The sequence below is a fragment of the Papio anubis genome, chromosome 4 (assembly GCF_008728515.1).
Source record: "Papio anubis isolate 15944 chromosome 4, Panubis1.0, whole genome shotgun sequence".
Classification (NCBI taxonomy): Eukaryota; Metazoa; Chordata; class Mammalia; order Primates; family Cercopithecidae; genus Papio; species Papio anubis.
In genome coordinates this window covers 41,877,010-41,901,058 of record NC_044979.1, presented here as the reverse complement: position 1 = coordinate 41,901,058, position 24,049 = coordinate 41,877,010, and the positions used below count along the sequence as shown (strand labels likewise).

The window sequence follows — 24,049 nt, the reverse complement described above, 5'->3', positions numbered from 1 at the left end:
ATGAGAACAAGTAAAGGCTATCTATTCAAAGCCTCCCATAGCAAAGGAGTCAGCCATCATCACTTGTGTTTGGCAGTTAGAGGAGTAGGAAAGCTTTATTGTAGAAAAAAGGGAAAGTGGCTGGGCGCGGTGGCTCACGCCTATAATCCCAGCACTTTGGGAGGCTGAGGCGGGCGGATCACCTGAGGTCAGGAGTTCGAGACCAGCCATGACCAACATGTGTCTACTAAAAACACAAAATTAGCCGGGTGTGTGGCGCATGCCTGTATTCCCAGCTATTCGGGAGGCTGAGGCAGGAGAATCGTTTGAACCTGGGAGGTGGAGGTTGCGGTGAGCTGAGATCACGCCATTGCACTCCAGCCTGGGCAACAAGAGCAAAACTTCATCTCAAAAAACAAAACAAAACAGAAAACAATAAAAGAAGGAAAGCTATATTGTAGAAGAAAGGGAAAGTTCCAGGTAGGCCCTGTTTGGAGGCTGCTGACATGGAGAGGGTGGGACATCCTGTGTTACTGATTAGTGGTATATATTTTGCTTTCTTCAGCAAGTCTTAACTTAAAAGTTGGTACAGAAATTAGAGAAGCTGTTAGTTACTGGTCAAGTCTTGACTGTTGGGCTAATTGTTATATAAGTTTTGTGCTTAGTCAGTTTAGGCTACTCTGGACAAATAAACCATAGGGTTTGGTGGCTTCAACAACAAACATTTATTACTTACAGTTCTGGAGGCTGGGAAGTGCAAGATTAAGGGGCTGGAAGATCCTGTGTCTGGAGGTCTTGCTTCCTGGTTTGCAGATGGCCTTCTTCTCCTTGTGTCCTCACATGGAAGAGAGCAGAGAGAGGAAGCAAGCTTTCTCATGTGTCTTCTTTTTTTTTTTTTTTTTTTGAGACGGAGTCTCGCTCTGTCGCCCAGGCTGGAGTGCAGTGGCACGATCTCGGCTCACTGCAAGCTCCGCTTCTCGGGTTCACGCCATTCTCCTGCCTCAGCCTCCTGAGTAGCTGGGACTACAGGCACCCGCCACCGTGCCCGGCTAATTTTTTGTATTTTTAATAGAGACGGGGTTTCACTGTGGTCTCGATCTCCTGACCTTGTGATCCGCCCGCCTCGGCCTCCCAAAGTGCTGGGATTACAGGCGTGAGCCACCGTGCCCGGCATGTGTCTTCTTATGAGGGAACTAATCTCATTTATAGAGCACTCCATTATCATGACCTAATTACCTCCCAAAAACCCCACCTCCAGGTGCCATCACATTGGGGATTAGGCTTCAATGTATGAATTTTGGGGTGACACAAACATTCAGTCCATAGCATTGTGGTTTGGCTTTCTGGACTGGTTGTTGCAGGTTGTGAGTCAGAGTTCTATTTTTATATGTGGTCTGGTCATTACCCATTTGTGTATTCACTCTTTCACCCACCTCAAAGGTAGTGTTCTATATCAATTATTTTGAATTCTTCTGCATGGGAGATTTGTCTCTTCTTTCCCATCTATTTATTTTTTATTTTTTGGAGGGACTGGTTCTTTATTTCAAAAATACATTTGTCAATATTCAGTATCAAAACAGTTGCGCTATTGATTTCTCTTTCTCCCAATTGGACCCAAAGAGACCACATCAAAGGAGAGTACATTTGAAGCCAGTAAACTGCAGGACGTACATCTAACAGACCTCCTGGAAACCTTACCAGGAAATGGGGAAACAAGCTTTAAAAGATCACTAAACTGCCAGCCCACGGACTGCAGAGGCTGTCACAGCTAGATGGGATGGCCAGGGTGCCACAAACCCAAAGAAGCAAAGTTTCAAAATAATACAAAATTTAAAATTTTGTACATAAGCTGTTCAAGATTTCTCCAGCACGGACTGATACAAAGCACAATGAGATGGCACTTTTAGAGACAGCAGCTTCAAACCCAGAAAAGGGTAATGAGATGAGCTTCACATGGTTAAATCAGTGGCAAAAACATAATCTTCTTTCTTTCAAGGAGGCAGGAAAGCAATTAAATGGTCACCTCAACGTAAGGGTCATGTGATCCATTCTGTAAGCAGTTGGGAGGGGTAGAGATGGGACAAAAATTTGGTCTCAGAGGTCTTACCATCTTAATTTGGTCACTTCTAATGAAAAAAAAAAAAGAAAAAAGAAGTAATATTGTCCAAAGATATCTTAAAGTGAGAACTTGAACAGCACACTTTGTTGTTGTTGTTGTTGTTGTCGTCATTTGACTAACTCCTCCTGGAATCACCTTTGTGGTTCAGCTGGTACTTTGTACAGAGCAATGAGGTTTCCCCTAGTGGAGTCTTTCCCTGGGCTCTGTTTGGCTCTCAGTAAGGCAGGCCTATACCTTTTCCTGTCCTCTGTGGAGAGTGCAATATGCAGTAAGCTGAAAAGTCACCTTCCAAAAGTGAGAAAGGGATGAGGTTGCTGCTTCAGGGCTGTGGAATTATTCGGAATGTTTTACAAATGGTTGCTACAAAACAACAAAAACGGTAATTACAAAATGTGTACATCACCACATGCTTTTAAAGACATTATGCATTGTGCTCACATTCCCTTAAATGTTGTTTCCAAAGGTGCTCAGCCTCTAGCCCAGCTGGAATCTCCGGGAATTGGTAGAGACAGTTTGGCAAAAAAGACACAGGGGAGGAGCAGGAGGCAAAAGGGGAAAGCAGCCTTCCCGTTAAAGATCAGCCCTCAGTTAAAGGTCAGCTTCAGGCAGGCTGGCCTCAGGAAGAGTCAGGGTCAGAGGGAGGAGCAGCAGCAGGGTGGGACTGGGGCATTCTACGTGTTATTCAGGTCAAGCAGAGTCTGGTCCAGCATCCTTTGTGTACAGAGGTGCTCTTCTTTGGTGCATTTCAGTTTATCTTCCAAGTCATCAATTGTCTTTTCCAGCTTGGCTACCGATCTCTCAGCAAACCCAGCACAGGTCTCTGCCTCCTTGAGTTTATCAGTAAGAATCTTGATCTCTTTCTCATATTTGTCTTCTTTTTGAGAGTACTTTTCTTCAGCAGCACTCAAACACTTCAGGTTCTGGTCCCTCCGTCTGATATGCTCATCCATCTCTCGGCAGCGGGACTCTGCCAGCTCAGCTTGTTCCTCTGTGTGTTTCAAGTCTCTTTCAATGATCACCAACTTATGAGCCACCTTTTTATACTTCCTATCTGCCTCTTTTGCAATGTGCTTAGCTTCTTTGAGTTGGATTTCCTGGAGTTCCATCTTTTCTTCATTTTTTAAGGCCGGTTTTCAATAACCTTCATACCTCTCTCACTCTTATCAGCAGCTTTTTCCGCTTCTTCCAGCTTTTGCAGGGCAGTGGCCAGGCGCTCCTGAGCATGGTCCAGCTTCTCATCAACCAGCTGGATCCTGCAGTTCAAGGAGGCCACCTCAACCTCAGCCTGTTCCCGGGCCCACCTTTCCCCCTCAACTTCTCACTGGAGGCCCTCTGCATCATCTGCCTGCTGCTGCGGAACCTGGATATTGCCCTTAACTGCCTCAATGGTGGTGATCCCAGCCATGGTGCCCACTCAGCTACTGCTCGCGCTCTGGTTCCTGCCTCCTCTACTCGGTGTTGCAGCCTCCTCTCCCTCCCCCATTTATTTATTCACTTATTCATTCATTTGTTTATATCAGTATGGACTCATGGATATTTATTTTATACAGGTTATAATCCAGTACTGCTTTATTTCATTGTTCAAATTTTTCCAGTTTTGGCTCATTGAGAGCTCTACTGGTTGGCTTCTGTGTTTCTTTGACATGCTCCCATGATAGTGGGTTTTTCTTTTGAGGATTTCCTTACTTTCTAGCACTACAAGATGTTCTAGGCTCATCTTGTTTATTTCTCATCCCACCTCTTTCTCTCTCTCTTTATTGATTGATTGATTAATTGAGACAAGTTCTTGTGCTATCACCCAGGCTGGAGTGCAGTGGCACAATCATGGCTTATTGCAGCCTTGACCTCCCAGGCTCAAGCAATCCTTTCATCTCAGCCTCCTGAGTAGCCGGGACCACAGGTGTGTGCCACCATGTCAGACTACTTTTTAATTTTTTGTAGAGATGGAGTCTCCCCATGTTGCCCAGGCTGATCTCAAACTCCTAGGCTTAAGATACTACTCCCTTGGCCTCCCAAAGTGCTGGGATTACAGGTGTGAGCACTGCTCCTGGCCTCTCTGTTTTTAAAAATAAACTGTTACCTAGACAGGTAAAGCTACTCCTACATCCCTTTCCCCTCATTTTTTCTTTGTTGGTAACCATTGTCCTGAAGTTGGTATTGTTCCCATGTATTTCATGTATTCATCAACAATATATAGTTATTTTGTAAGTTTTAAAAATGTACATGGTAGACTACTGCCCATACCCTTCTGCAGCTTGTTTCTATTATCAAACATTATGTTTATGAGCTCTTCCCATGTTGTAGATATAGTTAATTTAGATGTTATATAGTATTTCATTGCATGAGTATACCATGGCATATCAATTTTACCGTAAGTAGATAAATTAACTCTACATGGACCTCTTTACACATGTATTTGATTTATCAAAGGACAGTGTTATCAATAGTAATGGATCAACTAGGGAAAGTTTGGAAATTTGTGGGGGACATTTTATTTTTTAAATTTTTACATATTTCTTTTTTCTTCAGGAAATGCCAGCAGGAGGGATATTTTCAATTATTGATTGGGAGAGCCTTACTGACATTGAGAGAGGGTGAGGACAAAGGATGTGTGATGACCTGTGATGTGTGTGTATGCCTTTCTCCCATATGATTTTTAAATATCCCCGTCAGGTCTTCTTGTACTTAAAAATTCTTTGTATGATGATCTGACTCTAGAACCTCCATTTTGCATGTAAAACTAAAGTATTTTTGGCATGGTTTTAGTATGTGCTTTACCATGCACATTGAGGGAAGAGTTTACTTTGTTCAGAACTTTTACCAAGTTCTGAATAAAATAACACACTTGTATCATCCTGCATTTGTAGGTTTTGCATTCATGATGACAGTGTATATAGGGGTGCAAATGTCTATTTGCTTCATTAAATCCTCTACCAAAGTCATGAAAAAATTTGCATTTTTAATATAATTATATTATTCTAAATAGGGCCAGGACTAAGGTGAGGCAACTGAGGTTGCTTAGGTGCAAAATTTGAGGAGATACAGATGCAAGTGTCCTGCAAGTGGAGGTTCAGCACTTTCACTACTTTGCCTCCTTAAATTTTGCACCCTAAGCACCTTGCTTGCCTCATCTCCATTCTGCCCTGATTATAAATAATATTTTATTTATTTTTTTCATATTTTAGTTAGGCTAGTGCATTAGTCCATTTTCATACTGCTATGAAGAAATACCCAAGACTGGATAATTTATAAAGAAAAAGAGGTTTCATGCACTCACAGTTCCACATGGCTGAGGAGGCTTCATAGTCATGGCAGAAAGTGAAGGAGGAGCAAAGGCATGTTTTACATGGTGGCAGACAAGAGAGGGTGTGCAGGGGAACTGCCCTTTATAAAACCATCTGATCTCATGAAACTTACTCATTATCACAACAGCATGGGAAAAACCCATCCCCATGATTCAATTACCTCCCACCAAGTCCCTCCCATGACACGTGAGGATTATGGGAGCTATAATTAAAGATGAGATTTGGATGGGGACACAGCCAAACCGTATCAGATATTATGGGGGTTTTTTGAAAACAATTTTTTTTTTTTTTTTTGAGATAGAGTCTTGCTTTGTCTCCCAGGCTGGAGTGCAGTGACATGATCTTGGCTCACTGCAGCCTCCACCTCCCGGGTTCAAGTGATTCTCCTTCCTCAAGTAGTAGCCGGGATTACAGGTGCCTGGCTCCACACCTGGCTAATTTTTGTATTTTTAGTAGAGACAGGGTTTCATCATGTTGGCCAGGCTGGTCTTGAACTCCTGACCTCAAGTGATTTGCCCGCCTTGGCCTTCTAAAGTGCTGGGATTACAGGCATGAGCCACCATGCCCAGCCTTCTTTTTTTTTTTTTTTTTAAATTTATGTGTGTTAGGTAGATTATCTATTACGTTCATTATAGAATAGAAAAAGGGTGTTTCAAATAATTTCCTTTAAAAGGAAATATTAGATCTGATTGGTCTGAGAACCACTGCTTTAGGACACAAACTTGGAAGTACCCTTTGTTGGACCATATGAGCATCTTCAACTTTATTGGGTGTTGCCAGATTCCTTTACAGAATGGTTGTCTCAGTCAGAGATTGCTGTAGTGATGCTACATTAAAAGAAAGAAGGCCAGGCACGGTGGCTCATGCCTGTAATCCCAGCACTTTGGGAGGCCGAGGTGGGCAGATCACCTGAGGTCAGGAGTTCGACACCAGCGTGGCCAACATGGTGAAACCCCTTCTCTACTGAAACATACAAAAAAATTTAGCTGGGCGTGGTGGTGGCAGCCTGCAATCTCAGCTACTTGGGAGGCTGAGGGAGAGAATCGCCTGAATCCAGGAGGCGGAGGTTGCAGTGAGCCGAGATCACACCGCTGCATTCTAGCATGGGTGACAGAGCAAGACTCTCTCTCCAACAACAACAACAACAACAGCAACAAACCCCGAAAGACCCCAAGTTCAAAACTCAGTGGCTTAATATAGTAAGGATTTATTTTTCCCTGTCAACCTGTGGATAGGTTGCAACAAAAATTAGCTGGGCAGGATTCTGGACTTCAGGCTCTGGGCTCCAGTCTGCAGGTCGGATTGAGGTTGAGTTCAGGTCTGCTCCAAGTCTCTCATTCTCTTGGACTAACAGCTACCTAGGACATGTTGTTCTCATGGAAAGTGGCAGAAGCAAAAGAAGCCAAGTGGAAATATGTGAAACCTCATGTGGGCCATGCATAGAACTGACTCGCTGTCATTTTTGCTAACATTTCATGGACCCTAGCTTGTCACAAGGTCAAGCCCCACATCCATGAGGTAGGGCAATATATTCTGTTTATTCTAGTGAACGGTACTGCAAAGTTATGTGGCAACGATGTGGATTAGAATTCTAGTACAGGGAGGGTGTGAAGAATTATGAATAATGATTCAGTTTACCACAGGGGTGTGCCATTATATACCTCACCAGTAATAGATGCAAACTCCTGTTTCTGAACATCTTCACTAGTCTTGATGTTACCAAACTTCACATTCTTGCTAGTTTGAGTGTTAAATGACACTGTTATTTTTTTTTTTTTTTTTTTTTTTTTTTTTTTGAGACGGAGTCTCGCTCTGTCGCCCAGGCTGGAGTGCAGTGGCCAGATCTCAGCTCACTGCAAGCTCCGCCTCCCGGGTTTACGCCATTCTCCTGCCTCAGCCTCCCGAGTAGCTGGGACCACAGGCGCCGCCACCTCGCCCGGCTAATTTTTTTTGTGTGTTTTTAGTAGAGACAGGGTTTCGCTGTGTTAGCCAGGATGGTCTCGATCTCCTGACCTTGTGATCCGCCCGTCTCGGCCTCCCAAAGTGCTGGGATTACAGGCTTGAGCCACCGCGCCCGGCCGACACTGTTATTTTAATTTTCGTTTCCAATTACATAGGTCTTTTAAAATACTATCTATTCATTTTAAAAGATTAGTTTTAGTCTCCACTCTAAAGTCAGTTAGAATAAGGAGGTTTTTGTGATGAAAATAAAAATTTGGAATCTGAGATTGTGATAGTTATAATTAATTACTCGCTTTGGCTACCAACTAATTTGTTTTTCCTTTGCTTATGTAATGTCAGATATTCTGAGGACCATTAAAATGTCTAGACTGTGTTCTCCAAGAGCCCTGTTCTAATGTTCTGATTCTGTGTACATGATGCATTTGTAATTTTATTTCCATGTAATAATCTAATTTTATTGACCCCACTAAGTAAGTAAGGTGTAGGCATTATCTTGCAAACTACTCTTGCAAAAGTGTGACTGTACTGCAAAAAATGCAGATGTTGTGGGTTTCAATAAATGGATTTCTGGTACATTCCTCTGGGAAGAATGCTTCCTGTTTATTGGCAGTCCTCTGATGTGGAGGCAGGTCTTGCTGGAGAGCTGCATTCAGGTGAGAGAGGGGTGGGAAGGAAGAAAGGCACCCACAGAGCTTCTGCCTCGTAAATATAATCTCATTTGTGCTGGGATCAGACAGATCGGTCCAAGAGTGGTAATATTTTTTTAATTTTTTTTATTTTTATTTTTTATTTTTATTTTTTTGAGATGGAGTCTCTCTTTGTTGCCCAGACTGGAGTGCAGTGTCCAGATCTCAGCTCACTGCAAGCTCTGCCTCCTGGGTTCATGCCATTCTCCCGCCTCAGCCTCCCGAACAGCTGGGATTATGGGGGCCCACCACACACCCGGCTAATTTTTTGTATTTTTAGTAGAGACGGGGTTTCACCGTGTTAGCCAGGATGGTCTCGATCTCCTGACCTCATGATCTGCCCGCCTCGGCCTCCCAAAGTGCTGGGATTACAGGCGTGAGCCACCACACCCGGCCCATTTTTTTTTAAATATATTTGTTTATTTTGAGACAAAGTCTCGCTCTTTTGCCAGGCTGGAGTGCAATGGCACGATCTCGGCTCATTGTAACCTCCACCTCCCAGGTTAAAGCGATTCTCCTGCCTCAGCCTCCCAAGTAGCTGGGACTCCAGGCACGTGCCACCACGCACAGCTAATTTTTTTGTATTTTTAGTAGAGACAGGGTTTCACCATGTTGGCCAGGATTGTCTCGATCTCTTGACCTCATGATTTGTCCGCCTTGGCCTCCCAAAGTGTTGGGATTACAGGCGTGAACCACCACGCCTGGCCGAGTGGTGGTATTTTTAAAGAAGCACAGGCCATAGCTGCAAAAACAATAAAAGTTGAAAAGGAATTTCTTTCTATACTGTTATTTCTTAAAGGAGATACAATTAATAACCCCAGTAACATTTCCAGAGCCCTCCTTTGGCTTCTACTTCTCATTTCTCACTTCTCTCCTCAGTTCTCTCTCCTGTGGCTGGTCAGCAGAGCTTTTACCGTTCTCACTCTCATCTGCTCAGCTGAGCTTGGCTGAATCATTCCATGGGCCAGCCTCATATCCTTTGGTAAAACATGGAGACTTATGTGACATTTTCAGGGAAGAACCATAGTTGAGGAAGGCCAGGCCAGTGTAGGTGGAACAATGTCTCTCTTACCAGATAAGAAAGAAGTTGGTTCCTGACCTGCAGGTGTGAAGTTTTCTGATGTCCCCCGATTTCCTTTTCCCAGGAGTCACCAGCTTCCACAGGATTTGGTGAGGATGTATCCCGCTTCTGACATCTTAGAATCCAGCATCTTGACAGACAACAGAGAAGATCAAAGATAGAATGAACCAATTACATTCTAGAAAAGGCTGTTGACTAGAACTTTGTTTAGGGATAGTGGGAAAAATTAAATGCTTCAATATATATTATGGAGATTATTATGACTGACAAAGATAGGGCACTGTATTCAAATGAAGGTCCTAGCAGGAAACAGATCATACATTCTGTCTGTCTGTCTGTCTGTCTATCTATCTATCTATCTATCCATCGATCGATCGACAGTCTCATTCTGTTGCCCAGGCTGGAGTGCAGTGGCATGATCTTGGCTCACTGCAAACCTACAGCTCCCAGGTTCAAGCGATTCTCGTGCCTCAGCCTCCGAGTAGCTGGGACTAATGGCATACACCACCAGGTCCGACTAATTTTTGTATTTTTAGTAGAGACAGAGTTTTGCTTGTTGCCTAGGCTGGTCTCAAACTCCTGAGCTCAGGTGATCCGCCTGCCTTGGCCTCCCAAAGTGCTAAGATTACAGGCGTGAGCCACTGCGCCTGGCCCAAATCATGCATTCAAATTGGCAACTGAAGATAATTAATAAAAGGCTATTTACAAAGGTATTGGCAGGATAATAATAAAGAATGTTTTACTGGTAACAAAGGATAGCACAGTGCCCTGGAGCAAGCTGCAGAAGGGACCATGACCATTCTTGGGCACAGCTCTAAAACCTGGGGAGGCAGCCATGTGGAAAGGCTATGGCCTTCAGTGGAGAGACGCAGCCAGTTTGTGCATTGGGAGCCTGGGGAAAATGCTATGTGCCTGTTGATCTCTATTGATCCCCTATTGGGGAACCCAACCAGAAGCCTAGGGCAAGCAGCAGGGAAAGTGTAAGGGGAGGGACAAATGGAAAATAACTAGCAGAAGACATTTTCTCTGACTCATTGAAATATTTTTTTGTTTCACTGTCTCTTTTCCTAACAAGAGGCATTTCTCAAGATTCCATTTACAGGAGTAGTCTTCTTATGCTGTATCTTTCAATAAGCTTGTGTAAATGAAAGTGAGATCTTTCTCCTTTCTGTCCTCTCTCAACTTCCAGGTTTTCATTTTCAATTGCCTATTGTATATTTTCAGTGAGGCATAGATTACTAGCTCCATCTCTTCCTTCTAACAGAGTGCAATTTCTCGTCAAGGCTCTTAATAGTCTTCATCTGGTCTTTCCTTTATATACGTTAAGTTCCTAAATCCCATTAACTTTGTATTGCCTTAATCTCTCTTTGCTTCCTACTTCTGCCATTATTTCAACACTTATAATCTTATTACAGTAATCTCCCAACTGGTCTTCCTGCCTCTAATCTCTCCTAATCTATCCTATATACTGGGATATTGCTTGCAAATTCTTTAATGTCTTTCTGTTGCCTAGCAAATAAAATAGAGACCCCTAAACCTAATATCCTAGGCCTTCTACCGTGAGGCCACTGCATGTTTCTGGCTTGATACTAACTGCTTTCCTTCATACACCATGCTCCATTCAAAGTATACTTTATAAAATGTAACTTTATCATATTTATCATGCTCATATTCCTTTTTTCTTTTTCTTTTGTTTTGTTTTGTTTTGTTTTTGAGACAGAGTCTCACTCTGTTGCATGGGCTCGAGTGCAGTGCTGTGATGTCGGCTCACTGCAACCTCCGCCTCCCGGATTCAAGCAATTCTCCTGCCTCAGCCTCCTGAGTAACCGGGATTACAGGCGCCCATCACAACGCCTGGCTAATTTTTGCATTTTTAGTAGAGACGAGGTTTCGCCATGTTAGCCAGGCTTGTCTCCAATTCCTGGCCTCAAATGATATGCCTGCCTCACCTCCCAAAGTGCTGGGATTACAGCTGTGAGCCACTGCGCCCAGCACTCATATTCATGATCACCTTAAAAAATTCTTCACTTTTGTTGTCATGGAGGCCAGATGAGTCATCTGCAAGTTAGACACCTATAGTTTATCTGAGTCTGAACACTTCCAAATACCCCACATTCGAAATGTCCCACATAACCAATATACCCCATTGGCTCCTTAGTCTCCTTGTCCTGTGGTTCCTCCACAGGATTTCAATTTTCCCTCCAGAGTTTTACTTGATGCCTGGCTTGGAAACCCCTGGACTTTGACATGCTCTGGGTCTTTTTGCCTCAGTGCATGTTTGTCTACAAGCTGAGCTCTTCCAGCTGCTGTCGTCACAAGAAACAGCTGGCAGTCTATATGGAGGCGTCTCTAGCATTCCTCACCCACCTTTAATTTAAAATAATTATTTTAAAATAATTTCAAATTTGTAGAAAACTTGAACGTACAGTACAGTTTTTTCTTCTAGAACCATTAGATGCTGATGTGGGACTTTATCACTCTGAAATACTTTAGTGTATATTTCATACAAACAAAGGTGTTCTTCAAAATAACCATAGTATACTCATCAAAATAAGAAATTAATGAGATTTATTAATCCGAAATTGGTACAGTGACACCATCTAATTCTCTCGATTCTATGCGTTTCGTCAATTATTACAATAATGTGCTTTAAAGCAAAATAATTCAGTTCACAATCATGCCTTCCATTTAGTTGCCATGTCTCTCCAGACTCCCTTTTTTTGCAAAAGTTCCTAAATTTTTCCTTGACTTTGATGACCTTGACCTTGATAGTTTTGATGAATACATGCCAGTTATTTTGTAGAATACCATTCAATTTGAATCTGTTCAGTAGTTTTTTTGTTTTTTCTTTAGACAATCTTGCTCTGTCACCCAGGCTGGAGTGCAGTGGTGCAATCATGGCTCACTGCAGCCTGGACCTCCCAGGCTCAAGTGATCCTACCCCTCAGCCTCCCAAGTAGCTGGGTCCACAGGCGCATGCCACCACACCCAGCTAATTTTTGTGTAAGTTTTGTAGAGATGGGTTCTCATTGTTTTGCCCAGGCTGGTCTCAAACTCCTGGGCTTTAGCGATGCTCCCACCTTGGCCTCCCAAAATGTCAGGATTATACGTATGAACCACTGCACCTGGCCTCAATGGTTCCTCATGATTGAATTCAGGTTATGTAGGTATCCTTGGCTGTGATGATGCTATGTTTTTCTCATAGAATCCTATCAGGTGGCAAATGATTTTTTCTGGGTCCCGTTATTGATTATTCTCATTGTGATTACTTGATTGATGGTGTCTGTGAGGATTCTTTATTATAAAGTTATTCTATTCTTTTTTGTAGATAACAAGTATTTTTGGAGAGACACTTTGAAACTGTAAATTCTTTATCAGACGCTTAATGTACAGTCATGCGTTGCTTAATGACAATCCCTCCTTTCTAGAATACTTCCTGAAGGACCTGCTTGAGGCTGTTTTACAGTGAACTAAGTAGGAGTATACTCTAAAATAATGACAGAACTGTAGTGCATACATAAACCAGGAATAGTCATTTATTATCATTTTCAAGTATAATGTACTATACATAATTATATGTGCTATACTTTATTTAATTGGCAGCGCAGTAGGTTTCATTACAAAAGTGAGTAATTGTTTGTGCTACAGTGTTACAATGGCTGCAGAATCATTAGGTGATAGGAATCTTTCAGTTTCATTTTAATCTTTTGGTATATAATCTTGGCAGTAAGTTACAAAGTGAGTAATAAGTTGTGCTACAATGTTACAATGGTTGCGACATCATTAGGTGATAGGAACCTTTCAGTTCCATTTTCATCTTTTGATATATAATCTTGTACTGTTGTTTAATGTGGTCTGTCATTGACAGATATGTTGTTATGTGATGCATGACTGTATTCATTTACTGCTGCTGCTGCTGTTGCTGCTGCTGCTGTTGCTGCTGCTTCTGCTGCTGCTTCTTCCTTCTTCTTTCTCCTTCTTCTTTTTCTTCTTCTTTCTTTCTCCTCCTCCTCCTTCTTCTTCCTCTTCCTTTTTCTTTTTGAGATAGAGTTTTGCTCTTGTTGCCCAGGCTGGAGTGCAATGATGCAATCTTGACTCACTGCAACCTCCGCCTCCTGGGTTCAAGTGATTCTTCTGCCTCAGCCTCCTGAGTAGCTAGATTATAGGCATGCACCATCACGCCTGGCTAATTTTGCATTTTTAGTAGAGATGGGATTTCTCCATGTTGGTCAGGCTGGTCTCGAACTCCCGACCTCAGGTGATCCACCTGCCTCGGCCTCCCCATTTACTTCTTTAAACCAGTGTGGAATCCTGCTTTCCTGTTGTATTCACTGGGATATAGCCTATTTTTACTATCATTATTTCAGTACTCAAATTGTCCTAGATTTGGCCCATGGAAACCCCTTCAGGCTAACTTCTGTATCCTTTTGACATGTCCCTGTTATTCTTTGGGGACTTGATTACTTTCTAAGATGTCCCAGTCTCATCTTGTAGTTTTCCTCTTCCAGTCTTGGAATCAGCAGTTTCTCTGAGGATCCCTTTTTCCTTTCAGTGGAGAAAAATATTTAGAAGCCAAGATCTGGGCACAAGGTATGCTTGTTGCCATTGAGGAGTTGCTGCTCCCATTCGTCTCAGGGGAGAGTAAGGGAATATATGTATATATACATATATAGATCTATGCACTTTTACACATATATGTGTTTTGTTTGTTTGTTTTTGAGACGGAGTTTTGCTCTTGTTGCCCAGACTGGAGTACAATGGCGCAGTCTCATCTCACTGCAACCTCCACCTCCCAGGTTCAAGCGATTCTCCTGCCTGAGCCTCCTAAGTAGCTGGGATTACAGGCACATGCCACCATGCCCGGCTAATTTTGTGTTTTGGGTAGAGATGGGGTTTCACCATATTGGCCAAGCTGGTCTTGAACTCCTGACCTCAGGTGATCTGCCCTCCTTGGCTTCCCAAAGTGCTGAGATTACAGACATGAGCCACCACGCCCAGCCACATGTATTGTTTTTATATCTAGTTCTTACCTATCTCTCTTGAAATTATAAGTTCATATTGATATCTCAGATCCTCATCTAATGTCTCCAGTTTCCTTCTTTTCATATTTGTTTACTTCCTGAAAATTGGAAATGTAGGTCCCATTATCCTTAATATATTTACCTATTTGCTTAACCTTTTATTTCCTGAAAATCAGAAACATAGGTCCCATTATCCTTAATATATTTACCTATTTGCTTAACCCATCTGTATGCAACCAGTGTCTCTTAATATCCCCTCTCACCTCACTCTGGCTCTGATATCACATGCTTGGGCTTTGAAACCACATGCTGAGCATCCTTCTCAGAGGCCTTGCTCAGTTGTTTGGGCTCCAGCACCCAATATCCTCTACATCCATCCCCCTTCCCCTAGGGGGTGCCTCCTATACACACTGGGCTCTGACACCACGTGCAGCCTGCCCCCTGCTCTTATACCCTCCTTTCTCTGCTTGGGCCATGACACCCTAAGCAGGGCCGCCCGATGCATCGATGCTCTCCTCACCTTGCTGAGTCTCAGTGCTGCCGCCAACCCCCACTGTCTGTCTTCACCCAAGCATAGATACCTACCTCGCTTGGCCCCACCTATGACTTTAGAACTATGTAAGAAGGAGAAGAGAAAGAAGAGGTGGGCCCATCTTTTTGATTGATTCTTCTCCCACCCCTTTTTCTTTCTTGCTACCTTAAAGAAACTCCAAATAACCTATTAATCAGTTACTATATACTTAAAGTTTTTGGTCTCATTCTTGGTTCCAAAGTCATGTCCTCTTTCATTACGCTAAGCTCTCATCTATTTGTCACATTCTTTGGTTCTTAAGGTGGAATTGATCAAATTATGTGAAGATGTAAGGCCTTGAAGAAACCTTGCAAACCTTGCCACAAAGAGCATGTCTGTTGGAAAGCAGCAGTTTGAATGCAAGCTCCAGTTTGCACATATTTATGTCAGCTGTGTGTGTGTGTGTATCTGTCTGTCTGAGAAAGAAGAGAAACTGTTGAAATTGGGCTGAATAATTTATAAAGGACTCCCTTGTTGTGATAGTCTTTAAACATCCCCAGATTCGGCCTGTCAATCTGAGACTTCTCAGCCTCCATAACTATAAGAAATAAATTCCTTTTCTTTATAAATTACCTAGTTTCAGGTATTTTATTTTGAGCAACAAAAAATAGACTAATACAGGCTCTGGTTTCTTTTAAGATGGCAAGAGTCTGGTTAATCCCAGAGTCTGTGGGATTATCTATTATACAACAGCGCATCTCTCTTTTCCATGTTGGGGTCAGTTACGTGTGCCCTAAACTAAGTGCTCAGTGAATTTGTGTGCACTTCTCCTATTGTATTACTTAATTTTTTTTCCCCAAGGAGCCAGTAATAGTTAGATGCAGGGCAGGAGGCACGGTAGATGGGGAGGTGACTCTATCACTTAATGTCTGTATGAGTTAGGATACATTATTTAATATGTGAGGGTCAGTTTTCTCATTTGTACAGTGGGGATTTTAATAACTTTCTTACCCTGTTTCTATGAGGATTAAATGAGATACAACGTATGTAAATATGCCCAACACATGTGCAGAGTCAGTGCTCAATATAGGCATTCACTTCCCTCAACTGCAGGTTTAAGACTCATGCAAGGATGTTAGAACAGCTCAATCTGGACTGTTCTCATGACCATTCAGACTTAATATTTACCCTAAAACTGGCATTATCCTTGATTTAGTCATGATGTGATTATTAAATTTGTTAATAAAATTGAGTCCTGAATAAGAACTGCCCATGATTTGAATTTTGGCAGATAATTTAGGTAGCTGTACCATCAATGGTAACTGTTTATCCAGAGTAATTCTTTTTACCACTAGATGGTGCTTGTCCATATATTTGTGAGGCTCTCCTATATAAAGTTACATAATTTGAGGTAAAACACATCTTGTTGACCTTTGAGAATTGTATAGTGGTACTGATACTCATGTTCACCTTGTTGATGAGATGTTTTTAAGGGTAAAATTTAGGGAAGGATTTGATGAGAATTTAAAAGTTTGGATCACTTTGTTTACCCATATAATTCGCAACTCCTAAGTTTAAGATATTTACTAAAAAAAGGATGAGATGGGAAGAATTAATGTGGGTAATATGGTATTTGTATTTTTGAAATGTGTGCGAAATTGGACCTAGGCTAGTTCATGAATTTGTTAGAAGTATCAAGATAATTAAGCAATTTGTAGGCCCACATAATTTCCTCTTGATTTTTCAATATGAACAGAAAAGCTTAGCAGACATTTCACACTCCAGTGTACTAGTAGTGGATAGTCAACATCATGTACAACTCAGAGTACGCATTATTTGAAGTATGGTGACATAAAAAAATATAAAGCAATTTTTGTTTTGCTTTCTGAACAAATTCAAAAAGCAAATTCAACATGCCTCACATGGGGATACAGAGATGAGATATGGTCCCTTCTTTCATGAAGTTAGGAGTAATTAATTTTGTTTGACTGGGGTTAGCTGGTATAATAAAGATTGTGTGGGATCAGAGGAAAAGATGATCAGAATTTGAGTTACACAACTATTTTAGATGAACTGCAAGGAAATCCCTCCTAGAGATTTCCTACTCTGTGCTTTCCACAAGTAGCTGACATAACCAGTTTGGAAATAAATACTTTGGTGATTTATTTTATTTTACTTTATTTCATTTTGAGACAGAGTCTCACTCTGTTGCTGAGGCTGGAGTGCAGTAGCATGATCTTGGCTCACTGCAACCTCTGCCTCTCAGGTTCAAGCAAGTAGCTGGGATTACAGGCATATACTACCATGCCTGACTAATTTTTGTATTTGTAGTACAGATGGGGTTTTGCCATGTTGGCCAGGCTGGTCTCAAACTCCTGACCTCCAGCGATCTACCCACCTTGGCCTCCCAAAGTGCTGGGACTCCAGCCGTGAGCTACCACGCCCAGCGTGATAATTTTAATTTTCAAAATTTCTCAGCACTAAGAGCAGTTCTGGGTTGTGTGAGTAGTCTATTTTAGTTGAAAGTGGGATGATTCTGCTGTTTGATTCTAACTGTAAGTGGGAAGGAGGGGAGGAGATGGGCTGGTGGTGAATTGAGAGTTGAGGGGTACTGAAGCAGAGTCAATGAGTTGAGAGGTGGTGTCATGTAAGGTAAGGGGTTTTATTTGTAAGCAATGGAAACTGACTCTATTTTTAGGGAAAAGTGAAAAATTTTCAGAATCTAATAGAAAGTTAAAGGATTCAGTTTCAGAAAGGACAAAATCAAGAGCATTTTCAGGAATTTAGGTAGCAGGAAATAACAAATCATTTTCTCAGGATGCCACTGTAAGAATAAATGAATTCTGGCTGCTTCAGTTTTTTTCTTTTATTATTTAAAAACATTACTGATAAATACTATATTCTTTGGAGAGAGCATAAGTACCAATCCCAGTTGACATCAGATGAAATGGGGAAGGCTAGTGTGAGGGAAAAGAGGAGCAGGTTTTCATGGAAAGACTAGTTTTGGATGTCAGTGGAAGAGATTTAAATATTCAAACTGAGATATTGGGTAGGTAGTTGGATATATGAGTCTGGAGGTAGAGAGAGAGATTTTGGATAGGTGGTATTTAAAGTCATGGGATTAGATATGGTTACTAAAGAAGTGAGTATACATGAGAGTCCTTAAATTGTATGGTGAGGCTTTCCAACCCAAAGAGAATGGGAGGAAGAAGAACCGGCAAAGGAGACTGAGAAGGATGATTAAGAACTTCTGCTGCTGCACCTTTAAGTGAGAATTCATGTGTGTATTCAAATTCTCTGAGCCCTTTCATATAGTCTGCCTATCCACATTCTTAATCTCCAACCTTTGAGCTGGAAATCCTTCAATCCAGCTTTTTCAGCAGGACATTAGCCATTGCTCAGAAATTTATATAGATTCTGATCCTATGGCTTTTCTTCTGGCAGACAAAGTAAGAAGATATGTTATTTGAAGACTCTCCCTTCTTCATTATTCTCAGTTACCCCAAAGAAGGGCTATCAGCAGTAAATGAGTACTATCATGCCATATAGAGCCATCAAAATGGGCTGGGTATTTTTCATCTTTAAGTATCTAACAGGGTTCTAGGTGAGTCCCCGTGAACTGGTATATGTTTGAGGCACAGGAGTAGACTTACTGGGTGTGTACATCCTATTATGCAACCTCCTGGGCCTTTAGGCCTGCTATGGCATCACTGGCTTGGCTGTTCAAGGCTGCAGCAAGAAAACTGCTCCTCTTTTGATGTTCTTTGCCTAGTCCCAGATACTTGTCACTAAAAATTGGCCTCTGATTTGGTTCCTGACTGCATGATACCCTGAACTTCAGACATACTGATTTTCCGTGAGATTGCTCTCGGCACCAATCCCTTCACTTATATTGGCCACATTTCTACAGAATAATTTCTGACCTTATTATTGGCTCAGATACCTCAAAGGAAACCTATTACCAGGGGCTTCTCTTGTTCACATCTGGCATCAGTCTCTCTTTGGTACCAGACATCACCCACTGTATATACACCTTTTTTCTCCTTTTGACACAGAGTCTCACTCTGTCGCCTGGGCTGGAGTGCAATGGGGCAATCTTGGCTCACTGCAACCTCCGCCTCCCAGGTTCAAGCAATTCTCCTGCCTCAGCCTCCCGAGTAGCTGGGATTACAGAGGCCTACCACCATGCCTGACTACTAATTTTTATATTTTTGGTAGAGACAGGGTTTTGCCATGTTGGCCAGGCTGGTCTCAAACTCCTGACCTCAAGTGATCCATCTGCATTGGCCTTCCATTGTGCTGGAATTACAGGTATGAGCCACCGCGTCCAGCCCACCTTTTCTTATTTTCCAAAAATTTTCTAATTTTCTAGCTAGTCCTAATATAATGAATCATTTTTCTCCTTTGCTAGTTCAGGAGTACTGGCTGAACTAGTTAAATTAACCCCTATTATGACTTGTAAAAATCCAAACTGCTTGAAACATTTATATAATTCTGTAGGAGGCCTCCTGTTTTCCTGAATCAGCCCATATCTCAGCTACCTTAATTGCTTTGATGAACTTGGTGGTCAGAGTGTTTATGTGGATCTCTTTGGAGTAATGTTGGTAGAAAATTAGGTTGTGAGTTTACCCACTTTTGTAAAATGGAATATTTATTGATATTTTAAAAATAACACTGAGGGATATTTTCTCTTCTACTTTCTTTCATTAAACTGGTTCACTTGAAGGCAATATTTTAGCTATCTGCTGCATTTAGTTTTTACTATATTTTTCAGAGAGTCCTTTAACATTGTTATATACAGATTTCATAGTGAAATTTGTTTTTAAATTTTATTATAAAACTAATTCATCTTTGCAGACCAATGTATTTTAATAATATTATGATCACTAGAGGGCACTCTTTAAAAGATAAAGCAGATTTTTTTCATTTCTTGATTTTTGAAATCTGTATGATCATAGCTATTGAAACAATTGAAGGTAGTGATTAAAATGATTGTGTTCTGATTAAATATGAGAAACATAAATCATAATCTATAAAGGATACCGAAAATACTTTAAATAATCAACCAAATACAGGAATGCAGATGTTGTTACTTGAATTGACTATCCAGCTTGTCTCAGGCTGAACTTCCAAAATGTACACTTTTAACATGACACACTTGGGCACTAATGCTGTGAAACATATATATATTTTTTAATGAAACATATATATATTTTTTAAATTCAGCAAATAGCAAATACCTACTGAGGGTTTATGATGGTCTAGGCTCCCTAGAGGACACAAAAATGATTTAGATACAACCCTTGTCCACAGCGAATGTATGATCTAGCATAGTGGTATCCAGTAGAAATATGATATTCAAGCCACACATGAGCCACATATGAAATTTCACATTTTCTAGAAGACACATTAACAAAGTAAAGAGAAACAGATGAAATTATTTTTAATAATATCTTTTATATAACCCCATATATTCAAGATATTATCATTTCAAAATGTATTAAATATAAAAATTATTAATGAGATATTTACAGGTTGTTTTTGGTATTAAGAGTCTGAAATCCAATGTGTACTTTCCATTTCTAGCACATCTTCCCTTGCATTGGCCACATTTCAAGTGCTCAGTATCCACATGTAGCTCGTGGCTATCCTTTTGGACAGTACAGCTCTGGGACCCTGCACAGCTGTGGAGCCCAGCATTTTCACTAGGCTGCATCCTGGAGATTTAGGTAATAGCCTCTCAATCTTTGTTGAGGTATCATTTATATACCAAGAAATTCATCCATTGTAGTGTGCAATTCTGTTACCCATTCTCTTTTAAACAGCATCTGTTCTTATTCCAAGGATGTAACATCTTATCTCGCTGAGCTTTTTTTTTTTTTTTTAAAGTGTTTTGTTGGTTGTTTTTGTCAGTATTTTGTTAGAAATTTTCCTCAAATGAGGCTGTAATCTCAGCACTTTGGGAGGCTGAGGTGGGAGGATCGCTTGAGGCCAGGAGTTGGAGACCAGCCTGGGCAACATAGTGAGACTCCCATCTCTAAAAAAATTTTTTTTTTTTTTAAATTAGCTGGGCATGGTGACATGTACCTGTAGTCCTAGCTGCTTAGGAGGCTGAGGTGGGAGGATCATTTGAACCCAGAAGTTCAAGGTTACAGTGAAGTTTGACTGTGCCAGTGCACTCTAGCCTAGGTGACAGAGTGATACTCTCTCTCCAAAAAAAAATTTTTTTTTTCCTTTTGTCTGGTGATCCTTGATTGACAGAAAACCATATGTATGTGTGTGTGTGTGTGTGTGTTATGTGGCATAGATTGGTGATTAACCATTTTTGTTGTTGTTGTTTGTTTGTTTTTGAGATGGAGTCTCGCTCTGTTGCTCAGGCCAGGGTGCAGTGGCAGGATCTCGGTTCACTGCAACCTCCGCTTCCCGGGTTCAAGTGATTCTCCTGCCTCAGCCTCTCGAGTAACTGGGACTACAGGCGCCCGCCACCACACCCGGCTAATTTTTTGTAGGGGTTTCACCATGTTACCCAGGATGGTCTTGATCTCCTGACCTCATGATCTACCCGCCTCGGCCTCCCAAAGTGCTGGGATTACAGGCGTGAGCCACCACGCCAGGCCGGTGATGAACCTTTGATTTCTTTGTAGAGTGAGTGAGTAAGTGAATGAGTAAAAATGAGTAATTTCTCTTTCAGCTTTCCTCTTTATCCTGTTCGGACCATTTTCTTTCTATTTTGGGTAAACTCATTCTTTTTACTTTTCTCAGCAGACTAGCTCTGCTTGTGCCTAGGAATCAGTCCCCTTCCTCTAAGGGGTTAGTGTTGTTTTGTTTTGTTCTGTTGTATACACAGAGGGGAAACAACATTTTAAAAAATGTTATAATGGTCTAGGTTGTTATAATTCCACTGAAAAAAAATAAAAGGTAGAAGATAGGTGGATTACTTTCGCTTTGTGATATAAATTGCAGTACACAAGCATAGGTTGAACTATCTATTCTGTGTACTTTCCTTTAGAAAGCTGCATACCCACACTCTTTTCAGGTTTCTAATTAAATGTCACCTAAGTTCAGCCTTCCATGACCCTTTAAAATTGTAAATCCCCTTCCATACTCATCTATATACCCTGGCACTGACTGTTCCCTTTTCTTGCTTTATTATTATTATTTTTTTTTTAGTTGCGCTTACCATCACTGACACAGTATATACTTTACTAATGTCTTTCTCTCCCCAAAATGAGAATGGAAAATTTAAGTAGACTTTAAAATTAATGTAACATTCATTCAGAAAAGAGCAGATATTCTAAGTTTAAAACTTGATGAATTTTCATTAAGTGACACATACATTTGATTACTGTGTCCCATATCAAGAAACAGAACATTACCAGTACTGAGAGGCCTTCCATATGCCCCTTCCTATCACTAACCCTGACCTAAACCCCTCCTCAAAGGTTTGTTGGTTCTTGTTGCATTGGTTTGCATAGTTCTCCATTGTATGTTCACATTTTATTTCTCTATTATACTTTTTATGTCTATTTGGTTGGTTGCCAGTTGGACCTATTATGAATAGTTAGTATTTTGTTTTGAAAAAGCCTGAAAGGTTTCTAGGCTACTACTTTATCCACGCTGACATACGCCTCCTTTGAGGCATTAAGCACGGCTCTCTGCTTGAATTTGGGGAGGTGGAAATGTTATCCAGCCATGTACTACTATGTTTTCATGCTGCTGATAAAGATATACCCAAGACTTGGAAGAAAAAGAGGTTTAATTGGACTTATAGTTCCTCATGGCAGGGGAGGCCTCAGAATCATGAGGGGAGGCAAAAGGCACTTCTTACATGGTGGCAGCAAGAGAAAATGAGGAAGATGGAAACCCCTGATAGAACCATTGTATCTCGTGAGACTTGTTCACTACCATGAGAACAGTATGGGGGAAACGGCCCCCATGATTCAAATTACCACCCACTGGCTCCCTCCCACAACATATAGGAATTATGGGAGTACAGTTCAAGATGAGATTTGGGTGGGGACACAGAGCCAAACCATATCATTTCACCTCTGGCCCTTCCAAATTTCATGTCCTCACATTTCAAAACCAATCATGCCTTCCCAACAGTCCCTCAAAGTCTTAACTCATTTCAGCATTAACCCAAAAGTCCACAGTCCAAAGTCACATCTGAGACAAGGTAAGTCCCTTCTGCCTATGAGCATGTAAAGTCAAAAGCAAGCTAGTTACTTCCTAGTACAGGTATTGGGTAAGTACAGCCATTCCAGTGGGAGAAATTGGCCAAAACAAAGGGGTTACAGGGCCCAGGCAAGTCTGAAATCTAGTGAGGCAGTCAAATTTTAAAGCTCCAAAATGATCTCCTTTGACTCCAGGTCTCACATCCAGGTCACGCTGATGCAAGAGGGTAGTTCCCATGGCCTTGGGCAGCTCTGCCTCCATGGCTTTCTTTGCAGGGTACTGCCTCTCTCCTGCTGCTTTCATGGGCTGGCGTTGAGTGTCTGTGGCTTTTCCAGGTGCACGATGCAAGCTGTAGGTGGATCTACTATTCTGGGGTCTGGAGAACAGTGGCCCTCTTTTCACAGCTCCACTAGGCAGTGCACCAGTAGGGACTCTATGTTCGGGCTCTGACTCTACATTTCCCTTCTGCACTGCCCTAGCAGAAGTTCTCCATGAGAGCCCTGCCCCTGCAGTGAACTTCTGCCTGGGCATCCAGGCATCTCCATACATCTTCTGAAATCTAGGTGGAGTTTCCCAAACCCCAGTTCTTGACTTCTGTGCACCCGCAGGCTCAGAACCACATGGAAGCTTCCAAGGCTTGGGCTTGCATCCTCTGAAGCCATGGCCTGAAGTTTTTGTTGGCCCCTTTCAGCCACGGCTGGAACAGCTGGGACGCAGGGCACCAAGTCCCTAGACTGCACACAGCACGGGACCCTGCCCATGAAACCATTTTTTCCTCCCAGAACTCCAGGTCTGTGATGAGAGAGGCTGCCGCAAAGGTCTCTCACATGTCCTGGAGACATTTTCCCCATTGTCTGGGAGATTAACATTCGGCTCCTTGTTACTTTTGCAAATGTCTGCAGTTGGCTTGAATTTCTCTTCAGAAAATGGGATTTTCTATTGCATTGTCAGGTTGCAAATTTTCTGAAGTTTTATGCTCTGCTTCCCTTTTAAAACTGAATGCTTTTAACAGCACCCAAGTCACCCTTGAATGCTTTGCTGCTTAGAAATTTCTTCTGCTAGATACCCTAAATCATCTCCCTCAAGTTCAAAGGTCCACAGATCTCTCAGGCAGGGGCAAAGTGCCACCAGTCTCTTTGGTAAAACATAAAAGTAGCCTTTGCTGCAGTTCCCAAGTTCCTCATTTCCATCTGAGATGACCTCAGTCTGG

The 24,049-nt window shown here is 41.7% G+C and overlaps 1 protein-coding gene and 1 pseudogene across 8 annotated transcripts in view; one reads left to right on the top strand and one right to left on the bottom strand.

Moving 5' to 3' along the window:
• Nucleotides 1–24,049, top strand: part of ST7 (suppression of tumorigenicity 7) — a 277,971-nt gene that overhangs the window by 17,038 nt on the left and 236,884 nt on the right. The window contains exon 1 of one of the 8 annotated variants that reach the window (XM_009203730.4): nt 4,120–4,692. In XM_009203730.4, the coding sequence (XP_009201994.2) occupies nt 4,509–4,692 (184 nt within the window). In that variant the 5' untranslated portion in view covers nt 4,120–4,508. 8 annotated transcript variants of the gene reach the window in all.
• LOC108585137 lies at nt 2,426–3,503 on the bottom strand (annotated as a pseudogene).